Below are 21,193 nucleotides of genomic sequence, written 5' to 3'. Positions count from 1 at the left end.
CTGCAGCGATATGCCATCCCATCTGGTTTGAGCTTAGTGGGACTATCATTTGTTTTTCAACAGGACAATGACCCAAAACACACCTCCATGCTGTGTAAGGGCTATTTGACCAAGAAGGAGAGTGTTGGAGTGCTGCATCAGATGACCTGGCCTCCACAATTACCCAACCTCAACCCAATTGAGATGGTTTGGGATGAGTTGGACCGCAGAGTGAAGGAAAAGCAGCCAACAAGTGCTCAGCATATGTGGGAAATCCTTCAAGACTCTTGGAAAAGCATTCCCCATGAAGCTGGTTGAGAGAATGCCAAGAGTGTGCAAAACTGTCATTAAGGCAAAGGGTGGCTACTTTGAAGAATCTCAAATATATTTTGATATACGCTTTTTTGCTTACTACATGATTCCATATGTGTTATTTCATAGTTTTGATGTCTTCACTATTATTCTAAAATGTAGAAAACAAAAAGTAAAGAAAGACCCTTGAATGAGTAGGTATGTCCAAACTTTTGACCTGTACTATACATCTACATAATGTATTGTTACACCATGAAGGAGAAATTGGCTGGTTCAGACTTTTTTTCACTCATTGGTATTTTGATCTGAAAAGTATCTGATTTGAAAAGATCAAAAGACCAATTAGTGGGGGGGAAAAATGCAGAATTGGGTTGCCTGTGTAAACGCAAATGAAATAAATGAAAAATAAACGTATTTTCTGAAAATAAAATAAATATTTCCGTTAACTGCATTATCTACTCCAGTCAGCAGATGGCGATATGAGTTTTACAGGCGAAGCTGCAAAGTGTGACGTATAATCTAGTGGACGGGACACCGCTTCTACAACGACAGCTAATCAGTCGCTTAGATAGCTTGCTAACCAATATAGCTGAAACATTTGAGCTATTTAGACGTTTTCGGTGTATATTAATCACTGTGTTTTAAGCACACGTCTGTCGTGTCTACTAGTTATCCCCCGCTTCATATTGTAGGTAACTGGTTAAATTAGCATTAGGCTAGTCGCTTATGCTAACTATCTAAGTTGGCTATCTTAATAACATTCCGGACCATGAGCTCACTAAACTACTCCCCGCCTGTTAAAGAAGAGGATGTCTGCTGGACTGAGAAACAGGGTATGTGGCTTAATATTGTCGTGAAAGAAGAAGAGGAAGAGGAGGATGTCACAGTGAAAGGCGATGAAGAAACTTCCAGAGTGAAAGATGAGGAAGAGATTACTGTCACAATGAAAGAGGAGGACGAGGAAGAAGAGTATGAGACTGGAGATCTGATTAACAGCCGTGAGTAATGTTACTATCTTAAAAACAGGAGCACAAACTCTGCCAATTTGTTGAACTGATGTGGATTTTCGAAGTGGAAATCCGTGATTCAAACAACAACAAAATGGCCGCCATGACACTCGTTATGGTGAACAGCTAAAGGTTGGGTGCTGGAGACACCGATATGTAACAACTGTCAAATTCCATAAAATAGCTATGAATACAAGGACTGACCATCCATTTGGGTCTTCAGTGTCAAAAAATATACTATTTAACACGATTTGACGTGTCAATTAAGCTTGTTGACCAATCATGACCTGAATATGACGGCACGTCACATAATAATTTAACGCTTTCATTCATTTTTTTACGTAGTTATTACACATTGATTACATGATCGCTCGAATTTCATATGTCACAACGATTCATCGATGCTATGATGCTGGTGAAGGTGTCTCGCGCACCTACAGTGCTGGTCATTAAAAAAAGCTAACTAGCTCATGGATGCAAACAATGTTCTTCCCCAAAAACATAGCAAAACGACAATCTGTTTCAGTAGCTATAGTTAGCTAGCTAACTACATAGCAAGGTGTCATCTAAAATAACCCTAATCTATAAGACAGTTCTTATTTGATTAATGGTGGTCGCACCCATCTATGTGAAGCTAGCCACAATAAGGATTAGACACAATAGTGGACTATGCTGTTAGCCTTCAAAATACAAGTTTGGCCTAATTCAAATATTTTATAGTCATTTGCATCACTGTCAATGACATACTTTTATTTTGAAGGCTAACCGAAAATTCCACTCTTCTGCCTAATCCTTATTGTGGCCAGCTTCACAACACATAACCCAGTCTGGTCGAGCCTCACTAGCCAGATGAAGCTAGCTGTCTGCTTATAACTTTAGCTTTGGGCAACAGGGTTAAAACTTCTTACTGACACCGAGTTTGTGAAAAATCAGAGCGCCACATTCAAAACCACAAATCTAATAATTTCAATTTCTCAAACATAGGACTATGTTACACCATTTTATAGATACACTTCTCCTGAATCGAACCACATTGTCCGATTTCAAAAAGGCTTTACAGCGAAAGTAAAACATTACATTATGTTAGGAGAGTACATCGACACAAATAACCACACAGCCATTTTCAAAGCAACTACATGCATCACAAAAACCCAAAACACAGCTAAATGAAGCACTAACCTTTGACGATCTTCATCAGATGACACTCCTAGGACATCATGTTACACAATACATGCATTTTTTGTTCGATAAAGTTCATATTTATATATAAAAACAGAATTTTACATTGGCGCGTGACGTTCAGAAAATATTTTGCCTCCAATACTGTCGGTGAATCAGCACTACAATTTACAAAAATACTCGTCATAAACGTTGATAAAATATTAAACTGTCATTCAAAGAATTATAGATGAACATCTCCTTTATGCAACCGCTGTGACAGATTTAAAAATAACTTTACTGGGAAAGCATACTTTGCAATAATCTGAGTACTGCGCTCAGAAAAATACACTAGGCTATACAGATACCCGCCATCTTGGAGTCATCTAAAATCATACATTACATTAGAAATATTCACTTACCTTTGATCTTCATCAGAAGGCACTTCCAGGAATCCCAGGTCGACAATAAATGTTGTTCTGTTAGATAAACTCCATAATTTATGTCCAAATAGCTCCTTGTTGTTCGCGCGTTCAGTTCAGCTACTCCAAATGTAGGAAGCGGAACGAAAAGTTAAAAAAAAAAAATCTATTTACGTTCGTTGAAACATGTCAAACGTTGTAAAGCATCAATCTTTAGGGCCTTTAGAACGTGAAAAATTCAGTAATATTCCAACCGGACGGTCCCAGTGTCTTGAAAAACGTTTTGGAACAGAGCTACCTCCTCACGTGAACGCGCGCCAATGAACTGATGTCCTTCCCTGGGTCTACAACTTCCCAGCCTTCTCATTTGGTCTCTGTTCATCGTAGATGCCTCAAACAACTTTCTAAAGACTGTTGACATCTAGTGGAAGCCTTAGGAAGGGCACAATGATTACCACGTCACTGTGTGTTCGATAGGCAATGACTTGCAAAGAGTCCACGCATCAGATTTCCACTTCCTGGTAGTATTTTGTCAGGTGTTTGCCTGCCATGTGAGTTCTGTTTTACTCACAGACATCATTCAAACAGTTTTAGAAACTTCAGAGTGTTTTCTATCCAAATCTAATAATAATATGCATATCCTAGCTTCTGAGTTTGAGTAGGAGACAGTTTAATATGGGCACGTATTTCATCCGAATATGAAAATACTGCCCCCTATCCTGAAGGGGTCAGTAAGAGGTTTTAAGTAGCTGGCTAGCTATTTATTTTCATGAACTGAAGTTCAGTTTCAATAGTAGAACAACAAGTGGCTATCTAGCTAATACTTACTCACAAGGATTCCTAAATCATTGCTAAGAATAATGAAAATGACTGCAGATTCTACTGGTCATTGTTTTCAGGCTGGTTGTATTGGTGCAAGCTAGGTACAAAGCTAAAGCTGGCTACCCCAGTAGTTGCGGTCGAACAATGATGCTTTATTACCAACTCGGTATTGTAAACACATCGTTTGTGGCCGGTGTTTGCTTGTATGCAGATTTTTATGTACAGCTTTGACAGTGCTACTGTATCTTTTTTGACACGCAAAGACCCAAACGGCGTTCCATGGTATGTATGTCATGAAGCTAATAGCAGTGATGCTATTACTGTGTAACTCCGGTAGGGCAACATCTGAAAAATAGCGCACTTGGTAGTGTGTACCAGTGCTCGACCAGTCGGTGAAAGCCAACATCACCCACGACAGAGAACGGTTGCTTGTCGAGGGCAATGAATTCCATTATCTTGGCTTTAATGGATTTTGCCTTTGAGTTGTCTCGCTGGAATTTTGTTACTCTTTCAAATGACTGCTCGACTTGATGACTGCTCGATCCACACAGCAGACATTGTGGGCTAGTTTAGGAATGCTGTGTAGCGCGACATTTTATGTGTCGTCATTACATCATGTACCTACGTTATATCGGTATGGACGTCAGCTTTGGCATCGGTTTTGCACATCGGCGTTAAACTAGACATCGGGGCTGATGTTGGCATTTTTAGATTATATCGTCTGATTCCGATATGTTCACCGATATATCGTGCATCCCTAATTTGTAGTTATTTGTGATAGCCACATTAGCAGCTAATTAGCATAACATTTTTAGGGGGTAAATACAGGCGAATATATTGATAAAAGCCATCTTGTCAAAACATCACTCCAGAGTAAGCCTTAGTGTTACTAAAATCCCTTATGGGAAAAATGAATGATGGAACCATTTCCTTGTTTGACCGCTAGGTTTTATGGGTATTATACTGTACTACTCTATAACACTGGGAGCTACTTTTGGATTTGTCAGCTCCAAAATAGTTACACCTCCCACATTGAATAGAGAAGGGGTGCGTTCAGTTCGCTTTAACGTTTGTTACGTTGGGGAACGGTTTGTGCTGAACGACAAGTTTACCAAAACGTTCTTGAACAGACTTTGAGGTATGTTTGCTCTGTTTGGTGGGTGTGCCAGGGTGCGGGTGTGGCTTAAAGCAATGGAGCGTGTTTGTCTGGTGCACCGTGGCTCAGCATAATCAAAGGCCAGTCATGTCATCAATCAATCAGCTGATGTCACAAAGTGCTGTAAAGGCCAGTCATGTCATCAGGTCGAAAGCAGGGAGGGAGGAACGACCTCAAATAGAACAGTAATCTGTCAACAAGGCAGCATGGTACATCATCCAAAAACATACAACTTCTTTTCTAACTAGTTTTCTTTGGGAAGGCATGTGGAGAGAAAAAAACAAATCCTACTCATTGCTCCACATGCTCTATGTCACTTTGTTTTGAGCCGACCTCGCTTTGGGGTTCCAAAACGATTGCAGTCAATTTTCACCCAGTGCAAAACATGCCCAACCACACGCCCCCTCAGTGAGGGATGTATTTATCTACTATCCCCCATAGTATAAAAGTTGACCTATTCTCTGCAGCCTGGGACAGGGATGCGATAGATCCAAAATTAATACAAGCACTAGCATCAAAAAAAGTTTTTTATGCAACGTGGGTGACGCAAAACAGATCAGAACTTTTAGCTTAATATGTTGATGAACTATTAGGCTATTTCTTCACATTATAAGCGCAGCAATGCGCACATGGTAGTAGGCTATAAGCACACATGTTCCGTTTGCGGAAAACACCATTATCAAAAGTGACCGCAAATGCATGCATGTAATGCTTTTATTATAAAAACTATTTTTAATAATGGCGCTGCTTATTAATGCCGGTTACGCTCTACACCCTTTGTAAAGCGGATTAATGTGTTATTTGTCCACTTTAGTTGTGATACAAACCTTATTAAAAGATATAGGCCTATCAGCTAGGCTACATGAGGGGGCAGGGGCAGAACGACAGATTTTTACCTTGTCAGTTCGGGGATTCGATCTTGCAACCTTTTGGTTACAGGTCCAAGAATTTTCCACGCACAGTTTGTGCCTGTATTTAGTTTTCATGCTAGTGAGGGCTGAGAATCCACTCTCACATAGGTACGTGGTTGCAAAGGGCATCAGTGTCTTAACAGCTCGATTTCCAAGGCAGGATACTCTGAGCGCAGCCCAATCCAAAAATCTGGCAGTGGCTTCTGATTTTAAATAACATTTTCAAGAACCGCTTGTTGCAATTTCGATGAGGCTGTCTTGTTCAGATATCGGTAAGTGGACTGGAGGTAGGGCTTGAAAGGGATAACAAATCCTGTTGCTTGTGTCATTCGTTTCGGGAAAGTACCTGCGTAATTGTGCACCCAACTCACTCAGGTGCTTCGCTATATCACATTTGACATTGTCCGTAAGCTTGAGTTCATTTGCACACACAAAAATCATACAATGATGGAAAGACCTGTGTGTTGTCCTTGTTAATGCAGACAGAGAAGAGCTCCAACTTCTGAATTATAGCCTAAAATTTTGTCCAGCACATTGAATATAGTTGCGGAGAGTCTCTGTAATCCTAGATTCAGATTATTCAGAACATCACCCAGATACACCAGTCGTGTGAGAAACTCGTCAACATGCAAGCGGTCAGACAAGGGAAAATTATGATCATTAAAGAACTTTAAGCTCATCCCTCAAACGTGTCGATACTTTGCCCCTTGATAACAGCGTACTTCTTTCTGTATGTTGTAAAAGCGTTACATGGTCGCTGCCATATCATTGCATAGCGCAGAAAATGCACAAGAGTTCAGGGGCCTTGCTTTAACTTCTTCAGGATTGGTGTGTCCCCCACGAGACGTTTGAGCTAACGTAGGCTAATGCGATTAGCATGAGGTTGTAAGTAACAAGAACATTTCCCAGGACACACACACATCTGATATTGGCAGAAAGATTAACAAAAATGTAAGCTAACTGATCTGTCCAATTGTGAAGTAATACCATGCTATTGTTTGAGGAGAGTGCACTGTTATGAACTTAAAGTTATTAATAAACCAATTAGGCACATTTGGGCTTTCTTGATACATTTATTTTTTACAGAAATGCAATGGTTCATTGGATCAGTCTAAAACTTTGCACATACACTGTTGCTATCTTGTGGCCTGGGCTAGAATAATACATTATGGCCTTTCTCTTGCATTTCAAAGATGATGGTACAAAAAACGGTTGTTATTTTCTTTGTATTTTCTTTTACAAAATCTAATGTGTTATATTCTCTTACATTCATTTCACATTTCCACACACTTAAGTGTTTCCTTTCAAATGGTATCAAGAAAATATATATCCTTGCTTCAATGCCTGCGCTACAGGCTGTTAGATTTGGGTATGTCATTTTAGGCGAAAATTGAAAATAAGGGGCGGATCCTTATTATCAAAGTTAACCATTTTCACTCTGGTGTCCAAAACGTCTTTCAAGCTGTCAGGCATTCCTTTGTCAGCAAGAGCCTCTTGTTGGATGCTGCAGTGTACCCAAGTGGCGTCGGCAGCAACTGCTTGCGCGCGCATTACCACTCCACTATGTCTCCCAGTCATGGCTTTTGCGCAATCAGTACAGATACCAACACATCTTGACCACCGAAGTCCATTACTTTAAAAATATCCTCTCCTGTTGTCCTGGTGTCCAGTGGTTTTCAGAAGAGCATATCTTCCTTAATTGACCCCCCCATAAACCTAACGGACATATATCAGTAGCTGTGCCAGGCCCGCCACGTCTGTTGACTCATCCATCCAATGTCTTACTACTCGAAAGTCGTCTTAATTCTCGCTCAGAAAACTCCTGTGGCTTATTTTTCAAATTGTCTTGTTTTGTTTCTAAAAGTCTGTGCAAGAGTGAAGATTTCATTTAGTTGTGAGATAGTACCCAGGAAAATGCACTACTCCCAATATAAGTGAAATTCCAAATCAATGTAGTTATTATATTTGCGCCTCTTCGATGGTCCAACATCCCTGTCTGTTGTTCCGTGCTTTCCCGGGTAAGGGGGCAGTAGCTCTTCGGCTGCATCAGATTCACAACTGTCAGTGTCCATGCTAGCTGGGCTAACAACACATGTAGAATTACTGATGCTAGCATTGGATGTGCTCGTGGAAGCAGAACAACTTGTGTTGTCGACAGGTGCAGGTGTAGTACTGCTGGTAGTAGCAGGTGTAGTACTGCTGGTAGTAGCAGGTGTAGTACTGCTGGTAGTAGCAGGTGTAGTACTGCTGGTAGTAGCAGGTGTAGTACTGCTGGTAGTAGCAGTACTACCAGTAGAGCTGATATGTGTGTCTATGGACGCCTTACTAAATGGACTGTTTGAAAATGTGAAGAACATTTTCCATTTTTGTATTTTTTTTTTAAATAAAAAATAAAAACGTGAATCACATTTTATTTGCCGTACCTCAGACGGCATTGCTGTACCCCTGGGGGTGCGCGTACCCCAGACAGCATTGCTGTACCCCTGGGGATGCGCGTACCCCAGACGGCATTGCTGTACCCCTGGGGGTGCGCGTACCCCAGACGGCATTGCTGTACCCCTGGGGGTGCGCGTTCCCCAGACGGCATTGCTGTACACCGGTGTGGCAGTAATTTGGTCACCGCAACAGCCCTATGTGTGCATCCAGGTATACCTAGTAAACTTATTTAAATGACAATATGTTGTTAACAAAGTGTGTTCCATTTGAATTATAAAAATAACTTTATTACATGAAGAAAATGTTTTTGTCATTTTGAGACTACAGGAAATAGGGTGACTGCTGTGTTAAAAATGACAGTATTGGGGGCCTCCCGAGTGGCGCAGCGGTCTAAGGCACTGCATCGCGGTGTTGCGGTGTCACTACAGCATGGGGTTCTATTCCAGTCCCACAGTCCCTCATGTTTTGGGGGGACGAGACTGTTTGGGAGTTGCAGCAATGAGACAAGATCGTAATCACAAAAAAAGGGGGTAATAATGACTACGGTAATCTCAGTCACAGCCAGGCAGTCAGAGACACAGGTCAAACCATCAAACGAGAATGAGTAGAAGGGACTCGGAACCTCCAAACCTGGCAATTTCACTGGTCAACTCATGGGTACACTAACAACAGCTGCGTGGTATTGTGACGCTTTAGCCGGGGGAGGGGAGCAGGCCTGCCCTGGCTTTACGTGGGGAGAGTGGAAGGCTCAACAAATCACACAATTTAACTCAACAAATCACAGCACAGATTGAAGGGAAAACTTCCTGCTTTTACTACCTGCAATGATACACTTGCAATGGCTGCCAGTTTACTCATTATGACATCACTGACTTGAATGGTCATGTCTGTTCTATTCATTCTATTTCTGTGGGTAAAACATGGAAAGGGTTTTGATCAAATCAAGCTTTATTTGTACAGCACGTTTCAGACATGGAATGCAACGCAATGTGCTTTACAGGATGAAAAAAAGTATGAATGATAAAAGCTGAAAAATTTACTACACAAGATAAACATAAAAAAAACTAAGAATCACATCAACTGAAAAGCACCTTGAGGAAAAGCAAATCTAAAAATGTTTTGAAGGTCTTTTTTAAAGTTTTAGAAGTTTCATCTCCCCTCAGGTTCTATGGCAGGCTATTCCAGATAATAATTGATAGAACACAAGAAACAAACCTCTGTCATTTTAACTTTAATATAATGTAGTATAAATAATAGATGTGGTTCTCAATGGGTTTTTCTTCTTCACTAAGAAACATTTGCTCTTCACTTTTGGCACACAAACAGAATTTAGAAGCAAAAAAAAATTCCATAGGCTTTTGTCATGTGCAAAGAATCTTGGGGATAGTATCAGATATCTTCGTCAGGTTAAGGGGAGTACATGGGCCGCCTTCCAAACCTTGGGGATAGTACCAGATATCTTCGTCAGGTTAAGGGGAGTACATGGGCCACCTTCCAAACCTTGGGGATAGTACCAGATATCTTCGTCAGGTTAAGGGGAGTACATGGGCCACCTTCCAAACCTTGGGGATAGTACCAGATATCATCGTCAGGTTAATGATTCAGCAATCAAGGGGGCGAATAACTGCAGTAAAAAAACAGGGCAAGGATATCAACCCCAGTGTAACTTTTAACAATGTTTACTGACATCGGCAAGATTGGGAGTCTCATAGGGCGGTGCACAATTGGCCCAGCGTCGTCCGGGTTTGGCCGATGTAGGACATCATTGTAAATAAGAATTTGTTCTTAACTGACTTGCCTAGTTAAATAAAGGTTCATATATATATATTTCATTCAACAGGTGTTTCGCGTTTATAAATTCATCAGTTATTCTGCGCTCTGGTACACTCAGACGAGAGTTCTTGCTAGCTAACCAAATGACTCCTGCATCTCTAGCTGTGTAGCCACAAAAACTAAATGAGGGGGAAAAGTCAGTCACTCACCTACTCCTCCAATGACATCACATGACATCCTCCTATTAGCTAGCTCCATGTTTTTAGCTTGCTACCTAAATAGAAACGCTAGCCCATTAGCCACATGACTGACTTGTGATCATTGCCCTTGCTAGTCTGATTGTATTGACATTCCCAGCCTTAGTTACATGTGTCTGTTTTTGTCCAAAATATTGAGTCATTGAAACTGAAACAGTGCATCCCGAATGGAGGCAGCAAACAATGTACCAGGCCAGCTGTGATTTACAACCTGAGAGCAATATTTTTTGGACTACTAAGAAATATATTGGTGAATTATATTATTCATGCATTGAACTGTATCCATCTGTTCTGCCAACAATGCCTTAGTGTATGTCACAGAATGTTGAGTCATATATAATCTATTTTTAAAAACCTCTTAAAGTTGGTTTTGTAGCATAAACTGGGAATTTTATAATTTTGACTGATTTATGATTGTCTGTTTGTTTCATATCTGCAAATTAGTTAAAATGCTGTCAGTTCCACTTTAAATAAACACTCTGTCTTTGGCAGGAGAGAGACCAGACTCAGAGGAACCACAGCCAGAGACGTCCGAACCAGCAAGACGAAATCACTGTTCCTACTGTGGAAAGAGCTTTAACCAGTTAGGGGACCTAAAGAAACATGAGAGGATACATACAGGAGAGAAGCCTCACAAATGCTCCCAGTGTGGACAGTGTTTTACCTGGTTACAGAATCTAAAACAACATCAAATAATACACACAGGCGAGAAGCCTTACCAATGCTCTCAGTGTGAAAAGGCTTTTACCCGGTTAGCACACCTGAAAGAACATAAAATAGTACACACGGGAGAAAAACCTTTCCACTGCTCTCAGTGTGAAAAGCGGTTTACCAAGTTAGGGATCCTAAAACAGCATGAGAGGACGCACACAGAAGAAAAGCCCTACCATTGCTCCCAGTGTGGAAAGAGATTTTCCTTAGCAAAGTACCTGAAAGAGCATGAAAAAATACATACAGGAGAAAAACCTGGAGAGAAGCTTTTCCTCTGCTCCCTGTGCGGAAAGAGTTTTACCCAGTCAACCCACCTGAAATCCCATACAAGAACACACACAGGGGAGAAGCCTTATCAATGCTCTGTTTGTGGAAAGAGTTTTTCTCAATCAAGTTGTCTGAAAAAACATAAGAGAATACACACTGGAGAGAAGCCTTACCACTGCTCCCTGTGCGGAAAGAGTTTTACCCGGTTAGATTACCTGAAATCACATAAAAGAACACACACAGTAGAGAAGCCTTTACACACAGTAGAGATGCATTTACACACAGGAGAGAAGTCATTGTAAATAAGATTTTTTTCTTAATTAACTTGCCTGGTAAATGTTTTTTTTTTAAATGAATAATGAAGAAACCTGTGTCTAGTGATGTAGTTCACTGATGTTCAGAATGAACCGTTTTATATACTTTTTATCCCATTTGACGAAAGTGTAGTTTGTATTTTTAAATCTCAAGACATTGAATATGAAATACATTGGTTTGATTGTAGACTACCAATATGTCAGTTTGAATGTGTATGCTCTGTGCGATTACATGGTAATTTTTCAACTCCGGCTGTGTGTGTTGTGTTCATCTGTGTGTGCCATTACTCGAGCACTCTCAAGTGCCATTTACCAGTGACGCGGTTGCTCTATTGTTAACATTTGCATTCAATATGTACAGGCTTTAAGGGAATAGTATGGTCCTGTAAAGATAACAGACCAAGAAAACAATTAGTGCCACAAACGAAGGCAATTGTCACAAAATGTTTGTCATTGCGGTTCTACAGTGGAAATGTACCTCTAGTTCCAACTTCTGAACAGCAACATGTCTCCTTTTATAAATATGGATGAATTGAGATGTTTAGCTCCTTTTAAAAAATATGAATGAATTGAGTGAGCACACCTCACGTTCCCCCCAGTCTCTGGCACAGCCCACAGGCTCTGGGCCGTCCAACAACAACCCCCGACATGAAAGCAAGTTCGCAGCACTTGGGTGGCAGTCAGAGTGGCTTTGCTAATCGCTACCGAACTCAGATCAAATATATATATATTTTTTCTTTCTCCCCGTTTCACCATCAGCCCATCCAGCATTGCAGACAGAAGTAAACCACTGTAGCAACAGGTCATGAACAGGAAGTAATAAGCTCACACGTGGAGTATGTTTGTAGATGGTTACAAATGAACTAAACCCAGCCCTTATCAGAAACTTAGTCAAATGACTTTGCAAGTCAGTTTATCTATGAAAGACCATTGACATGGATTTCCACAAAATGAATTATTGACTTAAATCGTTTTGTACAACATCACCGGTAAGCCCAGCATTATCTTTCAACTGACAGAAGTTATTTTTCTTTTTTCTTGCTAGCTTTAGCTCAATGCTTGGTGTCTTTTAATATAAGATCCCTGTCTAACTAACGTCACTTGTTGGTGGCCCGTGGCCCTTAACTAGCCTGGTGAAGGTTAGCTAGCTGGAGCGATGGTCAGGTAACATTAGCTAGAGTCAGACAGATTTTACTTTGACAAACTGCTATTTTTATGCTTTTTTTTTACTTTGGGATTTGCCCTTTTTGCCAACTTTATCACTTGGATACCGTGCTTCTACATCTACATCTGCATTGCTTGCTGTTTGGGGTTTTAGGCTGGGTTTCTGTACAGCACTTTGTAATATCGGCTGATGTAAAAAGGGCTTATAAATACATTTGATTGATTGGAAGCTGTTACACCTCACCTGGATTACAATGCTTTCTGTTACCTCTTACCATCCTGGAATCTGTGTGGATAACAATGGACATTTCCAAGATAAAACAAAGTTCTGAGAACAATATGTTTCTAAGAGCGTGGCCATCTTAAGGTTATTTTGCATTCAAACTTTCCACAACGTTCTGGGAATGGTGCAGTATAGTTGATTGGCTTTGGAATATTCTCCGCGTATTTAAGGAACTTGACGAAATAATTTTCTTGGTATTTCATTACTGTAACAGAACGTTTCCTAAAAGTTCAAACATGATTATATTTAATTAAATGTTTGGTCACGTTCTCTGAATGGTTTGACATTGGGAATGTTCTCAAATAGTTCCGAGAACGTTAACATTATTTTGTGTGAATTTCAATACTTCAACAAGAACAGCTAGTCAACATGACCAAAACATTGTACCTCTTTAGAACGCTTTCCGTATATATTAGCCACTGTGTTTAACACACTTCCATCGTATATACTAGTTACCCCATTTAATTTCACATTTACGTTTGTTAGCTAGCTGGCTGTATAAATGAGCAGACGCAAATGCTAGCTAGCTCACACTCCATCATGAGCTCACTAAGCTACCCCTTTTAGCTGTCGCTATCACGTTTAAGGTAAGACCCAAATGCAGACTGTCGAAGTAACAATGTTTATTTCAGCAACAAGGGCAGGCAAATGACAGGTCAAGGCAGGCAGGGGTCGTTAATCCAGAGTAGTGGGGCAAAGGTGCCGGCAGGGCGGGCAGAAAGGTGAAAACAGGAACAATAGTGACAGGAGCAGAGGGAAAACCGCTGGTAGGCTTGATGAAACAAAAAGAACTGGTAACAGACAAACAGAGAACACAGGTATAAATACACAGGGGATAATGGGGAAGATGGGCAACACCTGGAGGGGGGTGGAGACAATCACAAAGACTGGTGAAACGGATCAGGGCGTGACAGTCGCACAGTTTGTCTTTGTCATAGTAATAAACTTGACCTCAGGTCGAGGGATCTGATTTGGATTCAACCTCACAGGAAGACAATTTTATCATGGGGAGATTTAATTCAGGGTCATATTCATTAGTGCACACCATAGTGAAATGTTTTGCAACAGAAAACAAAATCAAGCTGTATTGGGGACATTTAAGATGAATGCAGTTTATATTCAGTTAAGAGTAATTAACACAAGGCTTAGCTTATTTCTATGTTTTCCCTGTCTGTAATATACATTATTTCCACAGATCTTAAGTGTGACACTTTAATTGTGTATGGGCTAATGGTCACTTGAGTTGATACTGAATGTTCTGGAATGTTCTTATATCAGTCTTATATCTGGTCTGACGCCAGACTGAAGGTACCAGGACTGAGGACACCGATTTGTTGTTGTATTTTTTATTTTTATTTAACCTTTAGTCATGCTGAGACCAAGGTATATTTTATAGATGGCCCTGTAGTTACAAAAACTATACACATCAATACTTTTTTATTTCTTTAGCATTTACAGACCAAGGTCTCTTTAATAGATTAGCCCTGTGGATACAACAACTATACACATTTTTATTTCTTTAGCATTTACAGACCCAAGATCTCTTTTTATAGATCAGCCCTGTGGTTACAACAACTATACACATCAATACACTAAAAGCCAACCAGAGACCCGAGACCCATTCTTCAGGGGTTTCCAACCTTTCTGCCCTGGAGCAGGGGTCTCCAACCTTTCTGCCCTGGAGCAGGGGTCTCCAACCTTTCTGCCCTGGAGCAGGGGTCTCCAACCTTTCTGCCCTAGAGCAGGGGTCTCCAACCTTTCTGCCCTAGAGCAGGGGTCTCCAACCTTTCTGCCCTGGAGCAGGGGTCTCCAACCTTTCTGCCCTGGAGCAGGGGTCTTCAACCTTTCTGCCCTGGAGCAGGGGTCTCCAACCTTTCTGCCCTGGAGCAGGGGTCTCCAACCTTTCTGCCCTGGAGCAGGGGTCTTCAACCTTTCTGCCCTGGAGCAGGGGTCTCCAACCTTTCTGCCCTGGAGCAGGGGTCTCCAACCTTTCTGCCCTGGAGCAGGGGTCTCCAACCTTTCTGCCCTGGAGCAGGGGTCTCCAACCTTTCTGCCCTGGAGCAGGGGTCTCCAACCTTTCTGCCCTGGAGCAGGGGTCTCCAACCTTTCTGCCCTGGAGCAGGGGTCTTCAACCTTTTCTAGCATTACGTCATGAGTTACATTTTTTTTTTAATCTATCCTTCAAATAGGCACATTCTTCTGTCCTCCTCTACCCTGCAACTCTTCCCCGGGTCCTTAGTGTATAAGATATTTTGTTTTCTATTAGTATACCTGGTAAAACTTAGCCACATTGACCCAGGTTTATTCAACAAAAGCAATGTCGCTTTTGTGGTTTAACAGTAAGGGGGTTAAGGTGACAGTAGGGGGTAATGGTAGGGTGTAGGGAAACACTAATATGTCCTCCCCCCCCATACCAGACTCCTCTTCTCTGGCACACAACACTCATACACACAAACATGGAAATAGGGGAGCATTCCTAATTGTGTGTGGGTGTATTAGGGGCGGGAGCAGCAGGAGCCTCATGTTGACGGAAGAGCCCATCGGCACTCGGCAGGCTAGGTGCCTAAACAGGAACAGGATATGACATCACACAGGGAAAACGAGATGGCAGCAGCAGTGGTGCCCTGTATGTCCTGGGATTCTCTGGTGTTGGCCGGGTTACTGTAAAAGCACTTTGTGACAACGACTGATGTAAAAAAAATACAAATAAAATAAAAAAGGGCCATATATAATAACCATGTAATTTACATTTAAGTTTGATTGATTGATTGATTGTATAATTAGCAGTGATGTCATCTTACCCGTCAGGTAGGAAGTAGCAGTGCCACACTGCCAAGTGGCTGGGATGTCCTCCGCTGAGTCCACAGTCCTCTCCACCACAAACACCTCCACCACTGTCCTTTCCACTCCAAACACGCCCACAGTCCTCTCCACCACCTCCACTCCCACTGTCCTCACTCTCTCCACTCCCACAGTCCTCTCCACCCCAAACAACACCACCACCTCCACTCCCACCGTCCTCACTCTCTCCACTCCGACCGTCCTCTCCACCTCCTCTCACCGTCTGCACCCCAGCTCCCTCTGACCATAGATAGACCACACATTAACCACTCAACATGGTCAATACACAGACACCTTGTCCCCAGGCTCCTGAGCACAGCGCATATAAGCCTGGGATATCAATCACTCAAAGTTGACCTTACTGGGAGTGACCATATAATTCTATGGGGCCTACTGAATGATAATAGAGACAGTCAGACTTTCAACCGCACATTTTTTACTGTGTTCTTGAAATATGACAACAGGAGACATTCCAGAGCAGCAATTAATCTCAGATTAAAACAAAGGGTCAGCTTCAAGGGTCCATTAAAAAAAAACTGTTGTCATAAAGTGGGTCAATCTTATACGAATCAAATCCCCCTCAGATGTCCACAAGGGCATAGGTTTTAGGGGATGATTTTGGGATTGGTACAGGCTCTCTACTTTTAAGATGACCCCCCTCTACACAAACTGTTTTTTTAAAAATGTTTGACAAGATCCTTTTTCAAACTGGTTGTTTTTAAATTACTTATTTTGAAATAGTTTGCTAGAATAAACAATGTCATGATTATTTGTCGAAACTGCGTTACGCACTCCAGTCAACAGATGGCGATGTGAGTCTTTCATGTGGTACTTCTTGCGTGACGTATAATCTAGTGGACGGGACTGGACGCTTCTTCAACGACCAACAAGGCCACTTATTCAACCATTTCGGTAGCTTGCTAGTCAACATAAAAGCGAAACATTGAAGCTCTTTAGACCATTCTTGTGTATATTAATCCGTGTTTTAAAGACAATTATGTGTACGTATTAACGTAAAAGTCATTTGCTTGTAAAAATTTACCAATTTGTCAAAAAAGGTATACCAGCACCAGGCTAGTCGCAAATGCTAACTAGCTAGCTAGCTAGCATCCCCGACCATGAGTTCACTAAGTTATTCCCCCCCTGCTACAGAACAGAAGCTCTGCTGGATGGAGAAAGAAGCTCTGGGTCTTAACATTGTCGTAAAAGAAGAGGAGGATATTACAGTGAAAGAAGAGGAAGAAGCTTTCAGAGTGAAAACGGAAGAAGAGGAGGCTATCACATTGAAAGAAGAAAATTATGTTACAGTGAAAGAAGAGAAAGAACCTTTTGGAGTGGAAGAGGGGATAGAGGCTGTCACAGTGGAAGAGGAGGTAGAAGCTTTCAGAATGAAAAAGGAGGAAGAGGATGTTACAGTCCAAGAAGTGAACGAGCCTTTTGGGATGAGAAAGGAAGCGGGGGTAGAGGCTGTCATAATGGAAGAGGAGGTGGTAGACGCTTTCAGAATTAAAAAGGAGGAAGAGGAGGCTATCACATTGAAAAAAGAAGAGGATTTTACAGTGAAAGAAGAGAAAGAACTTTTTGGAGTAAAAGAGGAAGAGGAGGCTATCTCAATAAAAGAGGATGTTATAATGGAAGAACCTTTTGGAGTGGAAGAGGAGGATATCTCAAAAGAGAAAGACGTTTTGGGAGTAAAAGAAGACGGAGATGATGAGGAGCCTGAAGATCCGATTAACACCAGTGAATACCGTCTTAAACAGGGGCACAAACTATGCAGTTCTTGAACTAATGTGTGGTTTTAAAGGGGAATTCTACTGAAGTTCTACACATGAATATGTTGTTCAGTACTGTAGGAATTGTTAAACCTGTTGAGGATCTTATCCCGATCTTATCCCGGTATTGGGATTCATTGTCATGTGACCATGGCGGGGAATTCAAAACTGCAAGAGTAATCATTTCAAAAAATCAAATAATCAACTATTTTCCTCCATTTGAAAGATATATCTCCTAAATCTAACCACGCTGTCCGATTTTCAGAGGCATTACGGAGAATGCATAAAGTTAGGTTATGTGAGGAGAGTACATTGACAATAGCTGCGTGTAATGTTTAGCCAATTCAAAGAAGGGCATCAACAGACAGAAAACTAGCTAGAATTATGCACTTACCTTTGACAATCTGCATCAGATGACACTCATAGGACATTATGTTATACAATACATGCATTTTTAGTTCCATCAAGTTCATATTTATATCCAAAAACAGCATTTACAGTCGCGGTGAAATTCAGAATTTTTTTCGGCTCGAATGCACCCAGTGAATCCAGCATTACAAATCACGGAATTACTATTCGAAAACATTGGTAAATTATAATATTGTCATTCAAAGAATAATATATTATCATCTCGTAATTGCTACCGAAGGGCCAGATCTCAAAATAACTTTACTGGGAAATCACATTTTGTATAAACTGGGTACTATGCTAACAACAATAAGCTATATGCTAAGCTAAGCTAAGCTATACCGTTAGCATTAGCATCATCTAATATCGATAATAACATTCTAAATATCCCCTTACCTTTGATTATCTCCATCAGAAGGCGCTGCCAGAGATCCCAGGTCCAGAACAAATGTGGTTTCTTTTGACAAAGTTCATAATTTATGTCCAAATAGTTAGCGTTCAGTAGGCTCCCACAAAATGAGGTGGGCAGTGTAAAGTCACGTCGAAAAACTAAAGAAAACCTAGTAAATAATCTATTTACGTTTGTTTAAACATGTCAAACGTTGTTTAGCACTAATCTTTTGTTCCATTTTTAACGTGAAACATCAGTAAACATCAGTAATATTTTCACACAACCTATCAAGTGTCTAGAATAAACGATAATGACAAAGGCACTCTTCTCAGATTCATGCGCAGGCGCAAAAAATGAAGTGATGACGTGTCAACTTGTAAGCTTTCTAATTCGGTGTGTATTTATCACAGATGCTTCAAACAACTTTCTAAAGATCGTTGACATCTAGTGGAAGCAGTAGGAGTTGCGAACTGAATCCTTTCTCACTGTGGTATCTTTAAAACAATGACACTAAATAGTACAGCCACAAAATTCTCTTTTTTTTTTATCTATTTTTCTCAGGTTTCTGCCTGCAATATGAGTTTTGTTATACTTACAGACACCATTCAAACTGTTTTAGAAAATTCAGAGTGTTTTCTATCCGAATGTGTTAATAATATGCATATCCTAGCTTCTGAGTTGGTGTAGGAGGCAGTTAAAAATGGGCACATATTTTTTTCAAAATTCTCAATACTGCCCCCGTGGCCCGTAGAGGTTAAAGGAGCAATCTGTGATTGTTCCATACATTTGGGGATTTTTAAAGTAATGATATATATGCCTTGCTCGAACTTAGACCCCTTTATTCATTAGTTCATGTATTAACCTCTCTGGGGTATGTGGGACGTGACCGGCCCACCTGCGGGACACACTATTCAACAGCCAGTGAAATAGCAGGGCGCCAAATTCAAAACAACAAAAATCTCATAATTCAAATTTCTCAAACATACAACTATTATATCCCATTTTAAAGATACACTTCTCCTTAATCCAACCACATTGTCCGATTTCAAAAAGGCTTTACGGCGAAAGCATAGCATTAGATTATGTTAGCACATCACCTTGACAAGAAAAACCACACAGCCATTTTCCAAGCAAGGGGAGGCGTCACAAAAACCAGAAATACAGCTAAAATTAAGCACTAACCTTTGATCGTCATCAGATGGCACTCATAGGACTTCATGTTACACAATACATGTATGTTTTGCTCGATAAAGTTTACATTTACATTTAAGTCATTTAGCAGACGCTCTTATCCAGAGCGACTTACAAATTGGTGCATTCACCTTATGATATAAATATATTATAAGATATGATATAACTTATAAAGTTCATATTTATATAAAAAAAAAACATTTTACATTGGCCCGTAATGTTCAGAAATGTTTTTCCTCGAAAAACTTCCGGTGAATGAGCACATCAATTTATAGAAATACTCATCATAAACGTTGATAAAATATTAAACTGTTATTCAAAGAATTATAGATAAACATCTCCTTAATGCAACCGCTGTGACAGATTTAAAAAAAGCTTCACGGGGAAAGCACACTTTGCAATAATCTGAGTACAGCGCTCAGAAAACAACATCAGGCAATACAGATACCCGCCATTTTGGAGTCATCTAAAATCATAAATAGCATTATAAATATTCACTTACCTTTGATCTTCATCAGAATGCACTCCCAGGAATCCCAGGTCCACAATAAATGTTGTTTTGTTCGATAAAGTCCATTTATGTCCAAATAACTTCTTTTTGTTAGCGCGTTCAGTAAGCTACTCCAAATATAGGAAGCGCGCCTAAAATTTCACGACGAAAAGTCAAAAAAAGTTCTGTTTACGTTCATAGAAACATGTCAAACGATGTATAGCATCAATCTTTAGGGCCTTTTTAACATAACTCTTTAATAATATTCCAACCGGACAATTCCAATGTCTTCAAAAATCTAATGGAAGACAGCTACCTCTCACGTGAATGCGCGCCACTGAACTCATGTCATTCTCTCAGTCATCTGACTCTTGTTCACTCTCTGTTCACTGTAGAAGCCTGAAACAATGTTCTAAAGACTGTTGACATCTAGTGGAAGCCTTAGGAAGTGCAAAATGAACCCTAAGCCACTGTATAGGCAATAGGCAATCAATAAAAAAAACTACAACCCTCAGATTTCCCACTTCCTGGTTGAATTTTTCATCATGGTTTTTGCCTGCCATATGAGTTCTGTTATACTCACAGACATCATTCAAACAGTTTTAGAAACTTCTGAGTGTTTTCTATCCAAATCTACTAATAATATGCATATCCTACCTTCTGAGCCTGAGTAGCAGGCAGTTTAATTTGGGCACGCCTTTCATCCGGATGTCAAAATACTGCCCCCTACCCTAGAGAAGTTAATAAGATTGGGTCTCTGGCGTTCCATAGCAAATGCGTTGGATTCCATAGTGACCAAATCTGTATCCGTGTAGCAGCACCTGTTCCATGTCAGAATTAATATTCATAGTCAGTAGGCAGTGTTTCTTTAAAAGGTCGTCCCTTACATCAACGAGCAGTGCCCAGGAAATAATTAAATCAAATTGTTAGATGCTACCACCTCCCGTGGTATACGTTTGGGCTAATAATTAATAAAAAGGGGTCTACGTTTGGGCTAATAAAGGCATATCCATTGATTCTTGGAGACTATAATGTATTAAAGCCCAATACATTTCAACTGTCGTACCCTATTTGATGGGAATCTACGTAGCGAGATAGTTAGCGAGCTAACTTTGGTCAATTCTGAAT

The 21,193-nt window shown here is 40.6% G+C and overlaps 1 protein-coding gene across 1 annotated transcript; it reads left to right on the top strand.

Moving 5' to 3' along the window:
* The first annotated feature begins 793 nt into the window (after positions 1-793).
* On the top strand, positions 794-19,311 carry LOC115177647 (golgin subfamily A member 6-like protein 22). The gene is made up of 3 exons (XM_029738582.1): positions 794-1,289; positions 16,966-17,671; positions 19,138-19,311. Exons 1-2 carry the CDS (start codon positions 1,061-1,063, stop codon positions 17,595-17,597), a joined length of 861 nt encoding a protein of 286 aa, XP_029594442.1. The 5' UTR covers positions 794-1,060; the 3' UTR covers positions 17,598-17,671; positions 19,138-19,311.
* The last annotated feature ends 1,882 nt before the right edge of the window (positions 19,312-21,193 follow it).

The sequence above is a fragment of the Salmo trutta genome, chromosome 38 (assembly GCF_901001165.1).
Source record: "Salmo trutta chromosome 38, fSalTru1.1, whole genome shotgun sequence".
In the NCBI taxonomy this organism is placed as follows: Eukaryota; Metazoa; Chordata; class Actinopteri; order Salmoniformes; family Salmonidae; genus Salmo; species Salmo trutta.
The sequence above is the reverse complement of the archived record's forward strand: the minus strand, read 5'-3'. Positions and strand labels throughout refer to the sequence as shown.